The following is a 20,599-nucleotide window of genomic DNA, read 5'->3' as shown; positions in this document are numbered from 1 at the left end:
AATAATAGCAGTGTAAATTGACTATAGGGGTGTTATTTCACGTCTAAGAGGCTCTAATAATGTTTTAAAAACATATTTAAAAAGTCAAACAGGTTTTCTACCCTACATTGTGGGAATTAATTTAACACAGTTGAGTGAGTGAACCAATTAACGCTTATAAACGAGGGATTCTGCATGTTATTTAGCATTTTTTTCCAAAGAAAATTAGAAAAAAAAAATCCATGAAAACATGACCACTGGTGGTTCTGGAAGGAGACAGCTCCTACTAGACAAGCACACGTGTAAACATTGTCTAAATTATGGAGGAGTGGACCGCATCGTCTACATGATACTTGTGATACTCTTTCTCTTTGTGGTTCCTTCTGACCCTCTACTGTATATCACCTTAATGGTGTCATATATAGAGAAGGTTTCTTTTAAATAAAGTACTCTATAAGAAGAATAACACAAAGGTTGAAGCATTCAGAAGCAGACATTTTAATACTTGATGACATGACACCGCCTAGTGGCCATGGATGGACATTGCACATTAAATTAACCATTGCAGAGAATGACGTTTACCTAGTGTGAATAAGTGTATATTGTTATTATTATTATTATTATTATTATACAACCATCTCCAACTAAGCAGTGGAAATACACACAACAAAAATACATATCAAAGTCACAGAACACACATTCTTTTTTGGCCTCTGTGGGTGCAAACTAAACATTTTAACATAAACTGACATTAGTAGATTCACACAGTACAGGGAAGGTTGATGAAATAAGAAAATAGAAATAAAAAAAAAAAGCGCTTCAAAACACAGTGGAACCTCAGATCCAAAAAGTCACTAAACCAATATGTCTGAAAAACGAGTCAATCATTGCCATAAGAAATAATGTACATCAAATGATGCATGATGAACAAATAATTTTTATCTATGTTGATGACTTGTCAGCGAAGATGGCGAGGAGTGGAGGGGGAGGAGGTGTGGCCGGCTTTCCGTCTTTATACTTAGAGTTCTTTCTTCAATTCGATCATATTTCTCACCTTTTATATCAAATTACTGGCACTGCAACTTTATTTAGCCCCATGGCGGGTTATTTAGCGGTCGTGTAGGGTACTTTGTTTGGGCACGGCAAACAGTTTTGTTACCAGGAGAAAATTTTGACAAAAAAAAAAAACAATTATACAAAAACTAGGGCGCTGGAAAACCGAAGTTTGATTGTGTTCCTAAAAGCACGGACTCCAGTCTGAGCACTGTGCTTAGACCCAATGCCAACTTCCTTTTGGCAAACATATGACAGGAAGGTCCGCACTGTGCAGACTCGAACAGTTGTAAAAACAACCCACAGCAAAGTAACTCAATAAACAATACTGAAACCTGTCCTTCAAACATCTCTCACACACACACACACACACACACAATTCCAACACACTTTTATAACACATCAGCATCTTGGCTCAAGCGGGTGGTCCACATTTACGACAGAGACTTGGGCCGCACCTTTGGGAAAAGCTGGGAAAATCAAGCAGAATAATATAATTAGTATTTTCTCATAAAGAATCAATTAACCGTTTTTTTCCTAAACAGCAATGTAGCCAAAACAAATAAATAGTGTAGTATGCATGCCAGGCCAATAGATGGCGATAACACATGTGCATTTCAAGTGCTTGTCGAGTTACGGATGTGCTGTATGGAAGTCATGTGACTGTGTTAGACTGCTTGTGTCTATTGAACTTGTACACATCCTCCGTTTCTACATTGACGACCATTTTTGGCATTTCGACATTTGGTAAAAGCTGTTCAATTGACATCTCCTATAGTCGTCTGATGCGTGGTCTACAAAAGGGCTGTCTAATTGCACCAGCCAAGAAACACTGGCTTTATTGAGCTGTGGACTCCTATGGAGCAGCCACACACCATAAACCCCCACAGAAAGCTTTCTAGATCTTCCAGAATCTGCGCCTATTCCAGCTGTATTTCCTTGGTTTTCCAAAACGGTCTGTTTTCATTTATTCTGCCAATGGCCCGCCTCCGGGCACGCATACTCCGTTCTGATTGGTCCCATTCAGCTTGTACAGCTAACAGCCTGTACAGCTTGTACCCAGGCGCGCCCATATAAGGAAGTCCGGTCACAGTGGCCACGTTTACATGAGATTTTCCTCTTTTTGAATGGAATCTTTCCGAATGACGTACCAGAAAACAGTGTATACATGGAAAGGAATATTCCAATCTCCTGTCTAATCAAACGAAATAGTCAGTGGGGCATGCACAGTAAAACAACATCACGTGATTCATCAAAGATGGCGGACAAGAGTGTGATTACCACAGTTGTTGAGACAGTTGCTATGCTTTTTTTTAAAGCAGCAACTTGAACGTTCAGTTCTTTTAAAGTTTGTATCAAAAACGAACTTTTCCGCTGTAGTCCAGTGATGACTGCTCGCCGCCATTTTCAAAACCTGAGAGATGTCTGCGTGTTACGTCACAGCTGCGCATGTGCTGAAAGAACGCACCCTGACAACTTTATGATTGAGCGAGTACAAGATACCTCAATCGGATTGGGGAAAGGAATATTCCACCCCTGTGAATCCGATTATATAGTCATTCAGATTGGCACTTTTCTTTCAGAATGAGGTGTATACAAAGGCTAGATTATTTCCGTTTGAGCAAATAACCTGAATGGAATTGGAATATTTGGGTCCATGTAAACGTGGCTATTGAGTCGGAAAACTCAGAGCCATCCCAAACTTCTTTCAGTGCTCACTTCCAAATGCACAATCCTCATTATCTTAAACGTTGCATCTTTTACCACGAGAATTATAATAATCAAAGCATAATAGGTCTCCTTAAACAGCTGTGGCTATAGGCAACCTCCTAAAGTTTGTTTTTGGCAGTATCCGCATTTGAGGTGTGAGTCACCTAGCTCTGCATGCGCTTTAAAGCATAGCCGCTCAGGTGTGGCTGTGAAAGTCATGTGTGTTAGCCTTGTGATCGTTTTGTTGCTTACAATCAGCATCAACTTCCAATTAACAATATCATCTTCTTTGCATTTTATGTCAATTATAGCATGTACTGTATGGCATTGAGCAGCATCCTACCCCAAAGTAGTTGCTGGGCACAAAGCCCTCGCGGCCGCACAGCGAGGCCCACCACCAGTCGGAGGCGTTGTGCTTCTGCAGGATGGTGACCATGTCTCCCTCTCGGAAGCTCAGCTCATCAGACGCCTGAGCCGGGTAGCTCCAGAGAGCGTACAGCACGCCGCTGTTCTCGATGCCCATGACCTCCTCCACACCTGACACCACAACATTGAATACAACATGAATATTTTTACATTTTAATTAAAATGTTTGATATATTTTTTTTATTAAATACTACCTGAATATATGAGTATATTGGATATGAGGTAAGGACTTTTATTGGACTAATTTTTGAAGACTTTCACCTCTAAGGAAAGTCTCGCACTCTTCAAAGCCAATGGCATAAGGGTCGCACTTCTGGGCGGCGGTGGCACCATCGCTCTCCGTCATGGCCATGACCGCTGCGCCGTTCCTCACCAGGAACTCGCACAAGTGTCGGTCATTGCACGATGCGGCGCAATGTAGTGGAGTCCTTCCAAAAGAGCCATCATGACACAGATTTAGGAGGGATTTAGGAGGCTACTTACTGCAGTCCATGCTAACTATTAGTACGGTTTACTTGGAGTGATAAAGTGCAGACAAAAAGCAGACGCGTTACCATCCATGGCTGTCTGGTGAGCTGATGTTGGCCCCGATACGAACCAGAAAGTCCACCACGTTGTAATGGCCCCCGCAGATCGCATTGTGAAGGGCGGTGATGCCCTCGTCGTTAGGCTGGCTCGGGTCTTGCATCTAGGAATACAGACGGCGGACTTATCAGGCAACTTCCTGGTTCATAGATCAATCCATCGATCAGTCGTCCATGACAATTGTATTCACAGAGCAAGGTCCATCCATAAGACTGGAAGAGCATCATTAGCAATAGCAACAGTACTATCAGGCTCACCTCCTGTATGGCCCGCTGCACCGTCTCCAGCTCGCCCATGAGTGCCCCATCCAGCGCTAGGACCAGCGGGCTCAGGCGAGCTCGTCTCCCAGAACTTTTGCGGTCCCGGTTGGACCGGCGCAGGATGGAATGATAGTTCTGAAACAGAAGGAAGGACTTTGAGAGAAAATGCGGCTGATGTGCTGATGGAAACAAAGACATAAAAGATTGAAAAGGAGTTTTTTCTCACTCTGTTGTCCTCGGTGGAGGAGGTCTGGGGGGGAGCTGGTGGAGGAAGAGCGGCGCTGTTGTCTTCCCCCTCCGACGAGCTGCTGGTCTCACTCCCCTGCTCGCCCTTGTGTCGGCGGCCCTTGCGCTGGAATAGCTTGTTGATGAGGTTCTTGTACTGGTTGGGCTCGTAGTGGGAGGCCTTCTTCAGGGGCCGCAACTGGTCCACAGAGCCCCGCCGCTTCAGGGGTCGGGGGATCTCTGCCCGGAGACGGAGCACCTCCTCCAGATCGGGGATCTCCTGGCTCTGGGCCTCTGGAGCCACCATAGGCTGAAGCCTGGTGGGGCTGAGGGGCCGGGGTGGGGCCTGCATGCTCTGCTCGCCCTCATTGATCATTGGCATGTGATGAACTAAGTCCAGTCGGGACAGTTCTGCATCGATATCACCCGGATTCAAGGCTGCCAAGATGGATTACAAAAGACATTAGAAAAGGAATGCTCAGCTATTTTTAGCCTTATAGTTTGCTTGGTTGTTTTACCATCGCTGTAAACCGCCGGTTGTCTCAGCTCAGGGGGCTGCGACGGGGTCTGGATTCCCGGCTGGTTGGAGAAGTTCCTGGACACCACAGGCTGGAAGGGTACCTCCCGGGAGTCTCCGGGGGAACGGTAAGACATGCCGCCCCAGTGAGGGTTCTGGAGACGCATGATGACAGAGAGCGGGATGGGCCTGCGTTGACGGGACTGGGTGGAAACAGGCGGGATGGAAATGCGGGAGATAATGGGCTGAGGGTATGGATGAAGCTGGGTTGGGGATGCGACGTCGGGAGGTACGGACACTCGGGTATTCCGGGACAGGGAACCGTAGGAGAACTGGGGAGGTTGAGAGCGATGACTCTGGAAAGGAAACAAAGAAAATCTTGTGGTAACTGCGGCTCTCTTTTATGTCAAAACCGAACAATCGTTGACTGCTTCACCGTCAAACACTCCCAGATTCAGTTACCATTGCAACACAGACTGCAATCCCACACCCACACAGTATCAGCCTGATTTTTCCTTTGTGGTTTGGCTAATATGACCATAACCCTTAGACAAAGACATGAATAGCAGATGAAAGAACCATCACCGTCGAAACAAGGGGTGTCATACCTTTTTGGGGCTGGGGGCCGGAGGAGGGCCATCCAGGTTGGACTCTTTCCAGTTGCTGTTCGGCACTGACGATCTTATCCACTCGTTTTCTGCAACACAAGCGGTCGCGGTGAGACTCCTCGCTCGTTTTGTTGTCCTGCAGTTAAAATGGAGGACTAACTGTCATAGGTGTGGTGAGGCTTGCTGTCGTAGGACATGTCCAGATCCGTCTCATTCCACTTGCCAGGACTCTTTTGCCTCTGCGTGCCCTCATCTAGAGGAGGTTATAAAACAGGAAAAAAAAAACTATTACGATGGGTGTAGCATTTAATGTGCGCACATCAAATTTTTGGGTGGGTTGGCCCGCTTTGAAAAGTGTGTCTTCTTGCTGTCTTTGTTGCAAACCCGTTTGACTGCTCTCTTTCTCTCTCTCTCTCTCTCACTTTTATGAGCAAAATTAGTTTTCCACAGCATCCAAACAACCAAGGAATGTCTCTTGAATCTGGTCGTGACTCCACCCTCTTAAGCAACCCGAACCCTTGCTGTCATGTCGTCACATTGCATTGATTGCTTTCAGGAAGATTAAAATCATCGAACAAAACGGCCTATTATTGGGTGGGGTTGAAATATGCCCGCTGGCCTGAGCTGGAACTACCTCCACCCCCTTTACCCCTCCCTTAGTGCAAGTCTTTGAGTTCTTGTGTTGTAAAGTGTGCTTATTTGTGCTTATGTAGCCAAGTTTTTTTTGCCAGTCCCACATTGTACTCCCCCATGCGCCTTGCATAGTTTGGAATTATTTGATTTCTTCCCCCCCTCTTGTTCTTCTGTTTGCTCTCCCCCTTTTATCGCCTAGTTTTTCTTTGTTTTTTTTCTTTCTTTTCTTAATTTATTTCAGACATGCATACTATGTTACATTATTCTTTCTCACATACGTATACACCTACAATATCTATTTATATATATATATACATACACACATATACATACACACACACACACATATATATATATATATATACATACATATATATACACATACATGCACACACACAACACCTCATTACTACACATGTCTGAAAAGGAGCAGGAAGAAGAAAAGCTTATTAAATCCTACCCCTTCTCCACGCCATAGCAGTTACCAGTTCACACATATAATCACAGAATCTTACATAAGACAAAACAACAAAAGAAGAATGGGAACATCGGACACCCCAGCAAAACCCCAGGACATTGCTGAAGCACACCACCAACCCCCGCCAGTCAACCCACCTGGCCCCGACCCCTCTACCCCCTGAGTGCACCCACCCCGCACACCCCGCTGCCCTCCAATAACATGCCATTTTGGCAGTCCACCTTTTATCACCCAAACAAACTACAGAAACAATGTCGAACAATGAGGAATACGAGCGATTTCGGACCACCCTGTACAAGAAAAGTGAGTAAAGTTCCACATCACTTAGTTCCAAGTCAAGCCATGACTACACAGGAAGCTAAATAGCTAGTCAGACAGAGTTGCGGTTGCTACCTGTCAGGAAAACACTGCCCCCTAGCGTTTGGTAGACAATTACAAGTCACCCGCTTAGCCCCCGGCAAAGAGCTACAAGATCAAGATGCCACGACTTCACTGTAGGATAATTCAGTCTTTGAACGGGATCCACTGGACGCAAACATCCTGTTGACCCGCCCCAGAAAGAGAGTACTCACCAGGCTGCCTGAAAAGAAAATGTCTCTGAAGCGTGTCTGCCTGTGGTTGCTGTAACAACAAAGGGGAAGGGCCTCTGTCGGGCCGGGGCGACCTGTGACCCATCTGCCCGCTGTCGTAGGGGTTCAGGTGAACGGGTGATGGGAGGTGGGAGGCGGCAGTTGGGCTCGGGGAGGGGCTCCTCTCGCCGTAACTCAGCGAGCCGCGGGGGCTCCTGTCGTAGCGTGATGGTGAGCTCCGCCTCGGGCTTCCGGGCGACTGCTTGGGGCTCATCTGGCGGTATGAGTAGCTGTCGGGGCCGCCCCGGGGGAGGGGCGAGTGCGCCCTGCTGATCTTCGGGGAGGAGAGCGGGCTGATGGAGGGTGCCGGGGAGGTCGGGGCGCTTTTGCTGATGGAGATGATTGAGTCCATTGGGTGGAGGGTTGCTGTGGTGGCGGAGTAAGGCACGGAGGTGGGGGCGCCGTTGCTCCAACTGCTGGACCCCCTCAACGTGTTGGACGGGCTAGACACCGTCACGGTGGGTTGTGGGGGGATCTGCACACACAAATACATGGATAAGCTCTTCTAGGCTGACTCTGGGTCAGTGTCTGCTATGTGGACAAAAGTATTGGGACATGGGTCCGATTCTAGCGACAGGTAGTGTAAAGTAATGTGTTTATGGGCAACGACCAACAGGAGGTAGTCAAACCCAACCTTTGACTGGTTCATTCACTGATTACAGCTGCGTCCCAAAACATTTGTCCATACAGTGTAGATCAGGGGTGTCCAAACTTTGTCCAGCGGGGGCCACATGATGAAGAATGAAAGGATGCAACGTTGCCTCTTTGATATTTAGTAAAGCATCGCTATATGCCATCTCTTTTTGAATTATTGAAATATTATATATATTTCAGGCGGCATGGCAGGGTTCAATTCCACCTTCGCCCATCTCTGTGTGGAGTTTGCATGTTCTCCCCGTGCATGCGTGGGTTTTCTCCGGGTACTCCGGTTTCCTCCCACATTCCAAAAACATGCTAGGTTAATTGGTGACTCCAAATTGTCCATAGGTATGAATGTGAGTGTGAATGGTTGTTTGTCTGCATGTGCTCTGTGATTGGCTGGCGACCAGTCCAAAGTGTACCCCGCCTCTCGCGCAAAGACAGCTGGGATAGGCTCCAGCACCCCCGCGACCCTCGTGAGGAAAAAGCGGTAGAAAATGAATGAATGGATATATATATTTCTTCATAGAAAATAAATCCTGCAAATTTTCTACTTGTAATAAAAAAGAGGAAAAATAATAATTTTAATTTATAATGACAATATTTTGATGTATGATAATATATTTTTAAAAATATTCCAATTCTATGCTACTTTATTGCTATTTTTTTTCAGAAAATAGCATGTTTATTCTAATAAAATGTTTCTATTTCAACTCTCATCTTGTAATACTATAACTTTTTTCCATATTTTCACTTTGTATTTGCACTTTACAACCCATAATATTTTCACTCTTGTCTCAAACTAATAAAAAAGACAACTTTATTTTGTTTGTCTTTTTTAAATAAAGCATTTCTCTTTAATATTTCAACTCTGACACTCGAATGATGACTTTTTCTTGTTAATTTATAACTTTTTTCTTGTAATATTTTGATTACTGATAATTTTTCCATTTAAGCTGTTTTGTTTTTTTTAGTTTTCTTGTTATGTTATATCTTTAGAATGCACCACAGGCCAACCAGAAAACAGCCATGGGGAACAATTGGCCCCCAGGCCGCACTTTGGACCCCCTGGTGTCGGTGGATGTATGTTTGGTGTGATATGTCTTGTCCGCAGTGGTGATGTTTCTTTGCGTCTTTATGTGGACTTCCTGTGATGAATCCAAAAAAGGATGTGTGCATACTTGTGTGTTTCTGGTGCTCGAGGCCTCCTGCAGCAGGGAGCTGAACTCTTTGGACAACTCGTCTGCGGTAGCAAGCGATGCGTTCAGGTCGTTGTCGATGGTCTGGACTGGAGAAGACGGCACAGACAGTTAGCAGAGGGAGGAAGCGGCTGAGCTCGAGGTGGAGATCTCAGGCAGCGCTTACACAGCATGTTGCGACCGTAGCTGGCCTGAGAAGCCATGGCTGGGAGGCGGCGGTGCTCAGCTCCTGCAAAACAAAACAATACTATTTGAAGAAGATTCGGACACCAAATGTCATCAAACAGTGACAGCAGGCATGACCAACACAAAGTCTGTAGTGACTCATTAGTGAGCGTCGGGGGGCCTCGGCGGGGCCCCTTTTCCAGACGCGGCCGTCTTTCCAGTTTGCTGACTCATGCTTTTGTGATAGCAGGTGTTCCGAGCTCGACTTTGACAGTTAAAATTCCTCGCAGCTTTATCAGATATGTGGTGGTGCTAATGTTCCACCTAGGTGTGTGTTTTCAGACCTACCAGGAAGCTACAGAGACAACAATACGTTGCTTCGTAAGTCACTCAAATCCGTAAGCAGTGGTGTGCAATTTGCAGCCTGTGGTTACTTGCGGCCCGCGACTGTTTTTTAATGTTCTAAAAATATCATCTAAAATCAAAACTACTAAAAAAATACTAAGAGAAAGAAAGTCGCACTTTTACAAGAATAATATCATAATATAATGAAGTATAGAAGCAAACAGTTTAAATATATTACAGAAAAAAGACACAATATTATGAAGAACGAAATAAGAAAGTTGTAATTTTTGGAAAGTCAGTCATGAGAATAAAGTCAAGATATTATGGTAATGATGTTTAAATTAAGAGAAGAAAATGTAGACAGTTGAAATAGTTTACATTTTTTTTTAAAACAACAAAAGATGAAAAAAACAGCTATGATTTTACAAAAATAAGTTCAAAATATGACGGGAAAAAGTTGTATTCCTAATAATTTCAGGCAAAATTATGTCATTTTAGTAACATGGAGTTTAAATATTAAAGACATTTTTTTAAGTTATATGAGAAACAAAACAGAGTTATATTGTCGACAAATTAGGTTTGGGAATAAAGTCATATCTTAATATTATAAACACAAGGTTTATAAGGATTATTTAAGAAGTCAGTGTAGAAGAAGTCAGTCAAGTATTTGGAAAATAAGGTTATATTAGATGCACAAAGTTAAAATATTAAAATGAAAAATTCATAATAAACACTCCACACCTTGGAGGGATGAAGGCGTGGGTGCGCAGCACTGAATCAGACTGTGGAAAATTATGTTAGGGAATAAAGTCAAAATATTATGGGAATAAAATCATCATATTATGAGAAGAAAAATTATCTTGAAATGAAATGAAAGTTGAAATATAAAAAAAAGACAGCAAAAATGGGGGAAAAACAGAGCAAAGAATGAATTTGATAGTAATAAGCTGAGACAGTTTTTTTCTTGAACTATATATTGTAGCAGTTGCATCCTTTCCTTTTTCACTATGTGGCCCTGGCTGGAAAACATTCGGTTTCCCCCTGGCCTCCGTCACGTGCAAGTAGCAATGCTTCCGTTAGATGACGCACACAAAGGCTGTGGCACTTCCTGTCTTCCAAAAACCAAGCAACAACGCCCACAATGCAATGGGCTCCGCTTCCTCGCAAGGCCATCACTGGGCTGCTGTGACGCGGCCGTGTTATTAAAACACACTTAGTCTCTTACATGTTTGCCTTTCTAACCCGCTGGCTGCGCTCACCAACATGGCCAGCGTCCATGTTGACCATGTTGATGTTGACTTAGGACGCAGATGTGGACATGTGGTCTCCTTCATACTCATTTTCAACTCCAAATAAGTTGGGTTTGCAGTACTTTTAGCGGGCTGATTATACAGACTGGAGTATACTTGGCTTAGAGCCGACGAGCTGAAGCGCTAGTAATGGGATCACATGACAAATAGACTTTTCTGTGAGTATTAGCCAAGTGAACGTTTGTGAATATCTCTGCCGTGTACTTGGCCCTGAAACCTGTCTGCATACGTGCCTCCTAGCAACGTACATCACTACTGGAGTGAATGAAAGAATCAACAAATGAAACCAGCATATTGGAGATTCAACGTTCACAGTCCTGCAAATTAGGGCCGTGTTTTTCTTTCCGTGGTAAAAAAAAAAACACGTCTCATTCACCATAAGTTAGTAATAATTGAGAAATAAATATGTGATAATACAGATAGAAAAGGCCACAATTTTTGTCTGTACACTTCACTGAATATGTTTTTTTGTCAAGCATTGAGATTTTGCACTTTGGTTGATGATCTTTGAACACACCACGGTTGCCGTGACAAGCAAAAGTGAAACTTATAAACAGTATAACTAGAACCTGTACATACAGTACATAATTATCCCAGTTAATTGCTTCCAGACCCGACCGCAGTCAGTGAATTTCCTGAGTAGGATTCAATATTAATAAATGTAACATTTTCATAATTAGAGCATAGAAAACCTGTTTACGACTTTCTAAATACAGGTTTTAAAATTATTAAAACCCTGTAGAAATTAAATAACACCCCTATAGTCACTTTTGTGTTCCTATTATTCTTTGTTTAGGGACCCAAGAGCTAACATAAAGTGTTTCAAAGGGAGTCGGGAAGAAGGGTGAAGAAGGCAAAAATGTACCACTTCCACATGAAATGAAGTTTTTTTTCCCACCACAAAACAGTGATCGGGTATTCATTATTTTCTTGAAAAGCCGAGATAGGATGTCAACGTCAAGCTAGCAAGAGAGTTTTTAAAATTGACATTTTTATGGGCGTCTCTATAACTCACTGGTTAACCCCACAAAAAACGGGGAGCTATAGTGTATTTCATTAAAACTGTCCAATTACTCACAAGGCTTCACTTCTTTTTACACTTGCATGGCTGTTAAGAATGTTAAAGTGAGCCTCACTTATTGGCCCCATATTTCTTGTTAAAGGGTACCAATGATGCCTTTTCCACTTTTCTGACATACAAATGTAGTTAGAATGTTGTATTCCTGTGTTAAACCATGCCAAAGTTTCAGATAATGAGGTTTCCCCATTTGGAAGTGAGCCCTGAAAGAAGTTTGGGATGGTTCTGAACGCTCGGTTTCGTCACAAGGATCCAAACTTCCTTATATGGGCGTACCAGGGTACGCCTGCCCTCCTCCCTCCCTGCTCTGCTACACTCTTGTTGTTTCACTGTGTTAGCCCCGTGTTTATTTTGTGTAAATAAGCGGTTGTCTGTGTAGCATTATAGAGTGCGCAACGTCTTATGTGCATGTTTGCAAATTACCAGCTCACCAGTGTCTGGAACACGGCTAATCCCACAAAACACGTGTAATGACCACATTTCCGCTACCGATGTTGTGCCAAGATTGTCTGCATTTTGAAACATGTCGCCCTCACGTCCGACTTCTGAGCTTCATGGCACCAGCTGTGCTTTGACAAAGTGTGCCCGACAATGAGTACTCCCCCTCGGGCAAGCGAGGTGGATGCAGCACCCTCACGTCTTGGTTCTCCTGAGCTCCATGGCATCAGTGGTGCCTACATTCCAGTCGCTCCTAACCACGTTTAAGTAGCTCTGCAAAAGGTTCATTCCTTTATTACCAACTTTGGAGTTGATAATGAAGGAAAACCCACAACATTGAGTTTTAGCAGTAGTCCATAATTAGTCTGGAGCACTTGGGAGTGTGACTAATCACAGCGGAGTGGGTGGAATAAATTAAAACAGACCGTTTGGGTAATCCAGCTGGAATAGGTGCAAATTCTGGAAGATTTAGGAAGCTTTCTGTGCTGGTTATTGTGTGTAGCTACTCTATAGGAGTCCACACTTCAATACAGAGGGTGGAAATGAGCATAATACAGTAGTTCCCCTTTAGGAATGTTAAAAGTGCGGCACAGTTAGCAAAAAGAAATGATTTCTTATTAGCATGTGATGTTCCTCCTTTCTTCATCACGTTGCAAAGAAACCAGCCAACGTCATCTGCACTAAAGTTAACTTCATGAAGTGACCTTTATTTTGGTAATTGCTACTAATGACACATCTCGTTGATGAAAATATTTTCCCGTCGGCCAAACAAGCTGGAGCGATGACTGACAACCGTCACAGGCATTGGTGGACGCAGCTCCTGTTGAACATTAGCCAGACCCAAAGGAAGGAACAGGTTATATAAGGCCATCGATAAGCACCGCTTGTCCTGTTGTGCGTGTGCATGTATGTGTGTGTGTGTGCGTGTGGCATTCCTCAGTGCTCCTCCCTGTCAGGAATTCAACTTCACATGCTTGACTTGTGTGCTTGTCAAGAGCAGCTCACAGAAAGCAGATTACGCTCTTGAATTGCGGCAGTCAGGATGGACGTTAAGGCCAATCGCTCCACTTCCTGGTCAGAGATGAACTGACCCCCACCCCAACCCACCCCCACCCATGCTTACTGGAAGCCTTGTTGAGCTTCTGTTTGCTCTCATCTGTGATGACTTTTTGTTTTTTTTTTTTAGTTTGTTCTTTGACATTTTGACTTACTGGAATGAAATGTGACTCAATCTGTGGATTGTTGGGCAAGTCACAAAAAATGTGTAGTTTTTCCTGCGAGGACCACATAGTGAAAAATGCAACATTTCTTTGATATTTTGTAAAGATATGCTATATGCTAAAATATATATCTCATCTTTGTCTATTTAGCTGAAAAAGCTTGGAATTAGTATCAACGTCACTCTTTGCTCCTTTTCACTCTTTTTTGCCTTAAAAAATAATAAACTCTAAATATTTTTGGTAAATTTTGACTAATTAGTGACATATTTTCCAAACATTACAACTTCATTTTGGTTTGTTTGTTTTTCTTTAATATTTTGGTCTATTCTCCTAAAATGGTAACTTTTTCATGTTAGAATACAACATTTTTCTTTTTTCTCATAAAATCGCAGCAGTTTTTTTCCCCATTTCTTTTTTTTCATGCCTGCAATATTTGGCTTTATTCCCACAATATTAGAACTTTTTCTCAACCAAATTTTCAAAAAAGTAAAACTTTATTTTGTTTTGGATTTCTCATAATATTACAAAACAAAACATATTTTTCTTTAATATTTCAACTCTATGCTATTGACATTATTTTCCTTATAATGTTTTGACTTTATTGTTGGAAAAGTGCAGTAGTTGTATTGGAATAATACAGAAACAGCATTTCTGCTGTTGTTTTTTTAATATTCCAATTATTTCAAATTACATTTCTTCTCATAATACGATGACTTTATTCACATTTAACTTTTTCCGCAAACTAATAAAAAATTTTACTTAAAAAAAATTATTTTTTTATTTTAACATTATACTGCTAAAATGTTTTCCCTAATATTTTGACAAATTTTTACATGTTTTACTGTTATATATTTTTTTGTTAAATATTCACGTAGATGACATACCAGGAAAAGGTCAATCTCTCTCAAACAACAAAATCATTTGCAGTACTTTAGCTCATACTTCCAACGTCAAGATTTTTTTCATGCAATCTTTGCTATTATCTCTTTGCCTTCCTTTAGCTGGTCACTCCATGGTTGCCAGCTCCATTAGAAGCTATCCTTCTACAAATATGACAACCTTAGTGGCTGCCGTGGCGTCCCACAAAGCTCCCATCCGGGCCCGTTGCTGTTTTATTCATGAAAGTGGGTCGCTTGGTCAAACTTAATACCGATTCATTTCTCATATGACTGAATGAGAAAAGCCAAATGCAAAAGTCCAAAATGCCATGTGGAACGTGACGTTTTTGAAAGAATGGTCAATCACTGATACAGTTTCCTGTTGCTTCATCCTCTAGAGGAGTATCCCGCCCAAATGTAGGACACAGAAATATTACATGTGGCAGCTGTCTCGTCCTTCATCTCTGGCTTGCTTTCTCACAAGATAAAAACATTCATTTTTCTCTTCCCCGGAAGAATATGTTGCAAGCAAACACTTTCATTTGCTGTAACCCGAGAGCACTACGACACAGGAGGGAGGGGTGAAGGGTTGAAGGCAATAATGATGAGTCTAGCAGAATACAGTAGGAGGGAGTGTCCTAGCAAGACAACAAGATAACAAGCAGTCACCTCCTGCTACTCTCACTACTTTGATTTCCTGTTTCAGTGAGATCATCAGTGAGACCTTTTCCTTCCTCTCTACAGTTTCATGTTTCATTTGATATAACCTCAACTGGTGTCAGGGCGGCCGCAAATACCACTACATTTCAATTAAAGCAACAAGTAGCGTTGAGCGGGCCCCCGCACATCCTCGCAACTTCCTTCACTTACTGTCTCCAATGGGTGGGGTATTTTTACAACTATTTCAATTTTCTTTCTGTAGGTATTTATTGTCATATTTGGACTTTATATCATAATACAGAGGATAAGATGCTTTTTTTAAAGTACATTTAATATTTAAACTTTATTCAGTTGACGGCGGGCACCTGGGCGACCTGGTCTTCGGCGGCCAAATCTGGTTCTTGGGACATTTTTACAGTGTTTTTTTTTATTCATTCATATTAGCGGGGGTGCTGGAACCCATCCCAGCTGTCTTTGGGCGAGAGGCGGGGTACACCCTGGACTGGTCGCCAGCCAATCACAGGGCACATATAGACAAACAACCATTCACACTCACATTCATACCGATGGACAATTTGGAGTCTCCAATTAACCTAGCATGTTTTTGGAATGTGGGAGGAAACCGGAGTACCCGGAGAAAACCCACGCATGCACGGGGAGAACATGCAAACTCCACACAGAGATGGCTGAGTGTGGAATTGAACTCGGGTCTCCTAGCGGTGAGGCCTGTGCACTAACCACTCGACCGCCGTGTTGCCCGTTTTTTTAATTCTATTTTAATTGTATTTTTAGTATTTGATAGGTTTAATTTATTGTATATTTATATACAGCTGCTTCAAGTGTACTGTAAAAAAATCATATTTACACTTTTATCAAGATCCTCACCATATACGGAGTATTAGGGCCAACACATTTTGAGATTTCGAGAATAAAGTTGTAAATTCATAAATTTATGAGAAATAAAAAGTCATGAATTTACGAGAACAAAAAGTTGTAATATTACCTTGGCCCAAGGCCAAAGGTCACATAAATCCCCCCTTGTCATAGCTGTCTCACTTAGGTGACCCTCGGTCTTGAGCATGTGGAGGGGGCGGGACAAGTAAGTGGAAGTGAGAAGGGCTTGCTACACATGCTAATCTAAATGCTCATTTTTGAAAAGTGGCAAATTTAGTTGTAAAATTCCTTTATTCTCAAAATCTCCGGGTTTTTGTTCAATATGTCCCTAATACGCCGTCGTAACGCAAGCATACAATTCCAAAGAAAAAGAAGTCAATCCTGATTCTTCATTCTCAGACGTCCACATCACCGAGCTCCATCCTGACATGTCACCTACTCAACAAGGAATGACTCACCTTTGTTCCAGACTCCTCAGCTACGCCCAAGCTCCTCACAATAACCCCCCCCCCCTCCAGTGAACAGCGAGGTGCTCCACGTTACCTCATAGAACACACAACATTGGTGTGTGCGTGCACCAGTGCACACATTCTATTCATGTGCACAAACACAGGAGGGCATTGTCCCACCTTCTTTTCATGCCGCTGGTTCTGCTTCTTCTGGAACCGGCGTGCGACTGAGGAATCTCTCAGCTCCTGAGCAACACGCTCGACATTTCTAGCCACTCTCAGCTCGGCGTACGGAGAGAACAAAGCCTGCGGGAGCATTACTGAGATTTGCAGCTTGTCTCTCTTCATTTATGTTCCTCTTTGCAGCCAACTCCAGTGAGACGTGTGTGTTTCTTCAAGTGGAAGCGAGGAAATCAGGTGACAAAAGTCCAGTAGCAGCCGACCGGCCCGCTGGCTCAACATCAGAACCTGAAGGCTTTGGACAGACATGTGTTCTTCGTTTGCCACTGCAGGTTTTTACTTTCCCAAGAGTGTATTTTACACCGCAGTAAAAAAGCTTTCTAACCAAACACTTTACATCGTCAAACCACACATCATCACCGTCAAGCGGAACGCCCCTAAGGTGGTACTATTCAGGATCAGGCCAAATTTGTCTGGAAAAGTATGCCTCCAACTTTGTCAGTGGTTTGTGCGTAACTTGTTTTTGCACTTGTATCGGTGTGGAGAAAGCGCTCCCATAAATTAATGCTGCTGAATCACCGGCTCAAGATGACATTGTTTTCCAACCAAAGTATACAACAACAACACCATCGTCTAGTATATATTACTAGCGGTGGCTTAGAACAACAATAAAATGTCAATTATTTCCACAATTGCTAATAAAACCACATAATCCGTAATAATCCACTCGCCACTTCACCATACAAATTTAGCAGTGTCACAGATTTTCAAAAATAGATATTCATGAATAAACTACTGCTGTTTCATGGTTGAATACAACCTATTACTCAAGCTAATATTACATACTTTTCGCCTAAATTAAGCATTTTCGAGCATAAAAATGACTGGGCATTCAGAAAATACATTCAAAGGTGTTGCGATGATATGTAGTATTCTACACTGGTCACTAGGTGTCAGTATTGTTACATTGATGAGACAAAAAGAAAAACTACAAGGAATTCTCCCAATGCTAACGTGTGAGTCACTATTATTCCTTATTTGTCTTATTTTTTCTTATTATGTCTACTATATTGCATAACAGGGGTGTCATGGTGACTACAGGGGTGTTAGTTCATGTCTAGAGAGCTCAAATAATGTTAAAGACCATATACTTGTCAGGTCTGAAACCAATTAACTGCGACAAATGAGGGCTTACTGTACACGTACATGTCAGTAGAGCTAATGGCAGAAGAACTTTGTCAAATCACTATTATTAACACGTGTGTGTTACGTGGGCTGGCAGTTGCCTGGTGCACAGAACCACGCACAGAACATGAAGTGCGCCAAAGAAAAGGAAAGCCTAAATCAGCGTGGAAGTTAAAGTGAACATCGTGAGAGGTTCAGAGACAGAAGACATGCTCACCAACATTGGCCACTCAAACTTCTTTACCGGTGTAGTAACACCTCGCCACTCCACACTGGCTAGTGACTAGCAAGAACTAGTCAAAGCTAGGTGTAGCGTTTCTTTCAATGTTGTGTGAATCAATGCACTCAGGGGGGATCTTCCAGTATCTGCACCTATTCCAGCTGGATTTCTTGGAGTTCCAAAACGCTCTGTTTATTTTATTCCATTAGTTTTTATTCTTTTTATGAGTTTAATTCGTGTATTTAATCTTTTTACTTGTGTATTTCATATGTCCTTCACTTCTTCTGTGTATGAGTGAATGACTTAGGAGTTAAGTTCAGACTTACACTAAAACTGGACATACATCACAGGCTCAGAACAGAGCTTTTATGGTTTGACCCCGCAACATTTCCGTCATTTCCTACGGGGAACATGACATCCAAGCTTGGCTGTGGCATCCAGAACCTGTTTCCTTTAACCCGAATGATTTAGCTTTGGGCCGCACGGTGGGCTAGTAGTTTGCATGTTGGCCACAAAGTCAGGAAATCTGGAGGATCCTACTTGGAATTTCTGATTTGGCATCTCTGTGTGGAGGTGGCATTTTCTCCCCCAGTGCGTGCGAGGGTTTTGTCCTGGCACATCCCAAAACATGCATGTTAGGTTAACTGGAGACTCTAAAGCAGGGGTCTCAAACTCAATTTATTTGGGGGCCACTGGAGCTCGGGTCTGGGAGAGACTGGGCCGCATCAGGTTTTCAAAAAAAAAAAACCCAACGCATTTATTAAAAACAAAAATATTTAAAAAACTTCGCTTTGGTTCCAATTTTCTACAAGAAAAGCTCTGATAAAACATTCCACTGTTCTCAAATATCTTACTTTTTATTTTTCTACACAAAATAAGATGAGAAATAAACAAATCAAGAATAAAGAAAATCAATCAATCAGTAATAAATAAATAAATCTAATAATAATAATTAAAACTTAAGAAACCACATATAGTTGGTGGGTAGACAAATTATTTTTTTCAGATTAAAATGAACAAAGCATTATTAGAGCCCTGTAGACATGACAAAACACGACTATAGTCATATTTATACTCTTTTTATCTACATATTGCGCAACTGCAGGGTCTTGAGACACATGCTAACTCGCAAACTAGAGAGCTAGCGACCTAAACGGTAGCCTTCAAGTTATTTCCTTTAAACTTAAATAGCCAAAAACTTACCACTTCCACACGGATAGGGAGGATAACTATTAACAGTTATTTAACCTTTAACATGAACATTAATCAAACGTAATAATTTTTTCTGGGTACATGATACCGTACAACATCCATATCAAACTTGCGCGGGCCGCACTAACGTTAAACTTTCATATCAAGGCGGAGGCCTCAAACTTGTGTCCTGCGGGCCACGTGTTTGTGACCCCTGCTCTAAAGTAAATAGTCCAATAGTATGAATGTGAGTGGGAATGGTTGAATGGTTGTTGTCTATATGTGCCCTGCCTCTCGACCTCCATCAGCTGGGATAGCCACGAACCTTGGTAGGATGGAAGATGGCTGGCTTCATCTGCATTTTGTCAAGTGAAAAAGTCCCGGATAGAAGTGTCGGCTTGTGTTGTCGTGAGCAACAAGTTGCAGCACAGCGCGTGCGACTTGGACACGCGCCACTTTCACATTCTACAAGCAGGTTTGATTTGCACGCAGAGGTGAGAAGGCTTTGGCACATCGCGGATACGTGTCAATCCCTGTCAGCTCCCACTCCCCAAACAAGTCCTGATGTGCTCAGTACACGTTCGGTACTTCAACAAAAGCCAAAGTCTGTGTCCCTCGACTTAAAAGGCTATAGCATCCTCAAGCAACCCTATGTCGATCCCTTCTGTCCTTCTCACCACAAGACACATGTAATGATGATGAAATTATACTTCCACTGTGGTTAAATGCCTTTTGCTGTGTCTGCAAAGCTCAGTAACTAGTCGAGGCACTTCTCCTGTGGTTGCAGACAGTGAGGCAACCCAGACAGGAATAGTAACATCTGATTTGGATTAGTTTGAGAACAATGCCCAACACACCCCCATCGCCTTCTAGAATCCCCCACGTTGGGAAACTGAAGCAGAAACCCAAAAGGGATTCTTAACACAGTTACCAGGACGACGAACCGACTCTTTTCTTATGCACACAAAGCAAATGAGTAGTGTCGTACCTCAAAGAAGGGGGAAATCTTCTCGCTTAGAAAGCCAAGAGAAAAAAAGTTCCGTGTCCTGGTCCTGGAGCACTTTCCTTCTGGTCTTCCTGAAGTAGACTGCAGTTAGTCGGCGTGTGCCTCCTCCAGGCATTGAGTCATCCGGAGCTCGCGGGTCCGCCCCTCTCTCGTCCGCCTCCAGTAACCTGAGCCAGGTGTTTGAGCCACAGCTGGCCGCATGCTGCTCGTTCATTTCGTTTTATTTACTATGCCATTATTACTTCACAATCTTGTTATGCGTTTGCACATTAATAATTTATATAGAGCCTGTTTAGTATATTACAAAATGCAACTTTGTGTCTTAGTAATGAAGTGACAAAGCAACTGTGTGTGTGTGTTTATGTAATGTATAAATAGTGTGTACGTTTAATATAACATCATAATGAATGTAGTCCTTGCTCATTATTATTTTGTCATC

General features: G+C 42.7%; 1 protein-coding gene across 2 annotated transcripts; it reads right to left on the bottom strand.

Moving 5' to 3' along the window:
* Positions 1 to 457: 457 nt before the first annotated feature.
* On the bottom strand, positions 458 to 20,276 carry ppp1r13l (protein phosphatase 1, regulatory subunit 13 like). Of its 2 annotated transcripts, none has more exons than XM_058080210.2 (13): positions 20,143 to 20,276; positions 9,108 to 9,170; positions 8,924 to 9,030; positions 7,047 to 7,578; positions 5,524 to 5,616; positions 5,364 to 5,452; positions 4,757 to 5,111; positions 4,240 to 4,676; positions 4,011 to 4,166; positions 3,723 to 3,856; positions 3,430 to 3,596; positions 3,086 to 3,279; positions 458 to 1,502 (listed from the first exon to the last, which is right to left on the bottom strand). In XM_058080210.2, the coding sequence occupies exons 2-13, from the start codon at positions 9,142 to 9,144 to the stop codon at positions 1,467 to 1,469; spliced, it is 2,337 nt and encodes a 778-aa protein (XP_057936193.2). In that variant the 5' UTR covers positions 9,145 to 9,170; positions 20,143 to 20,276; the 3' UTR covers positions 458 to 1,466. The 2 variants fall into 2 exon arrangements, with proteins under 2 accessions (XP_057936193.2, XP_057936197.2); XM_058080214.2 differs by having other exon boundaries at positions 4,011 to 4,148.
* Positions 20,277 to 20,599: the final 323 nt, after the last annotated feature.

Source organism: Doryrhamphus excisus, linkage group LG8 (assembly GCF_037039965.1).
Source record: "Doryrhamphus excisus strain RoL-2023G ecotype Guam linkage group LG8, RoL_Dexc_Guam_v1.1, whole genome shotgun sequence".
Taxonomy (NCBI): Eukaryota; Metazoa; Chordata; class Actinopteri; order Syngnathiformes; family Syngnathidae; genus Doryrhamphus; species Doryrhamphus excisus.
The sequence above is the reverse complement of the archived record's forward strand: the minus strand, read 5'-3'. Positions and strand labels throughout refer to the sequence as shown.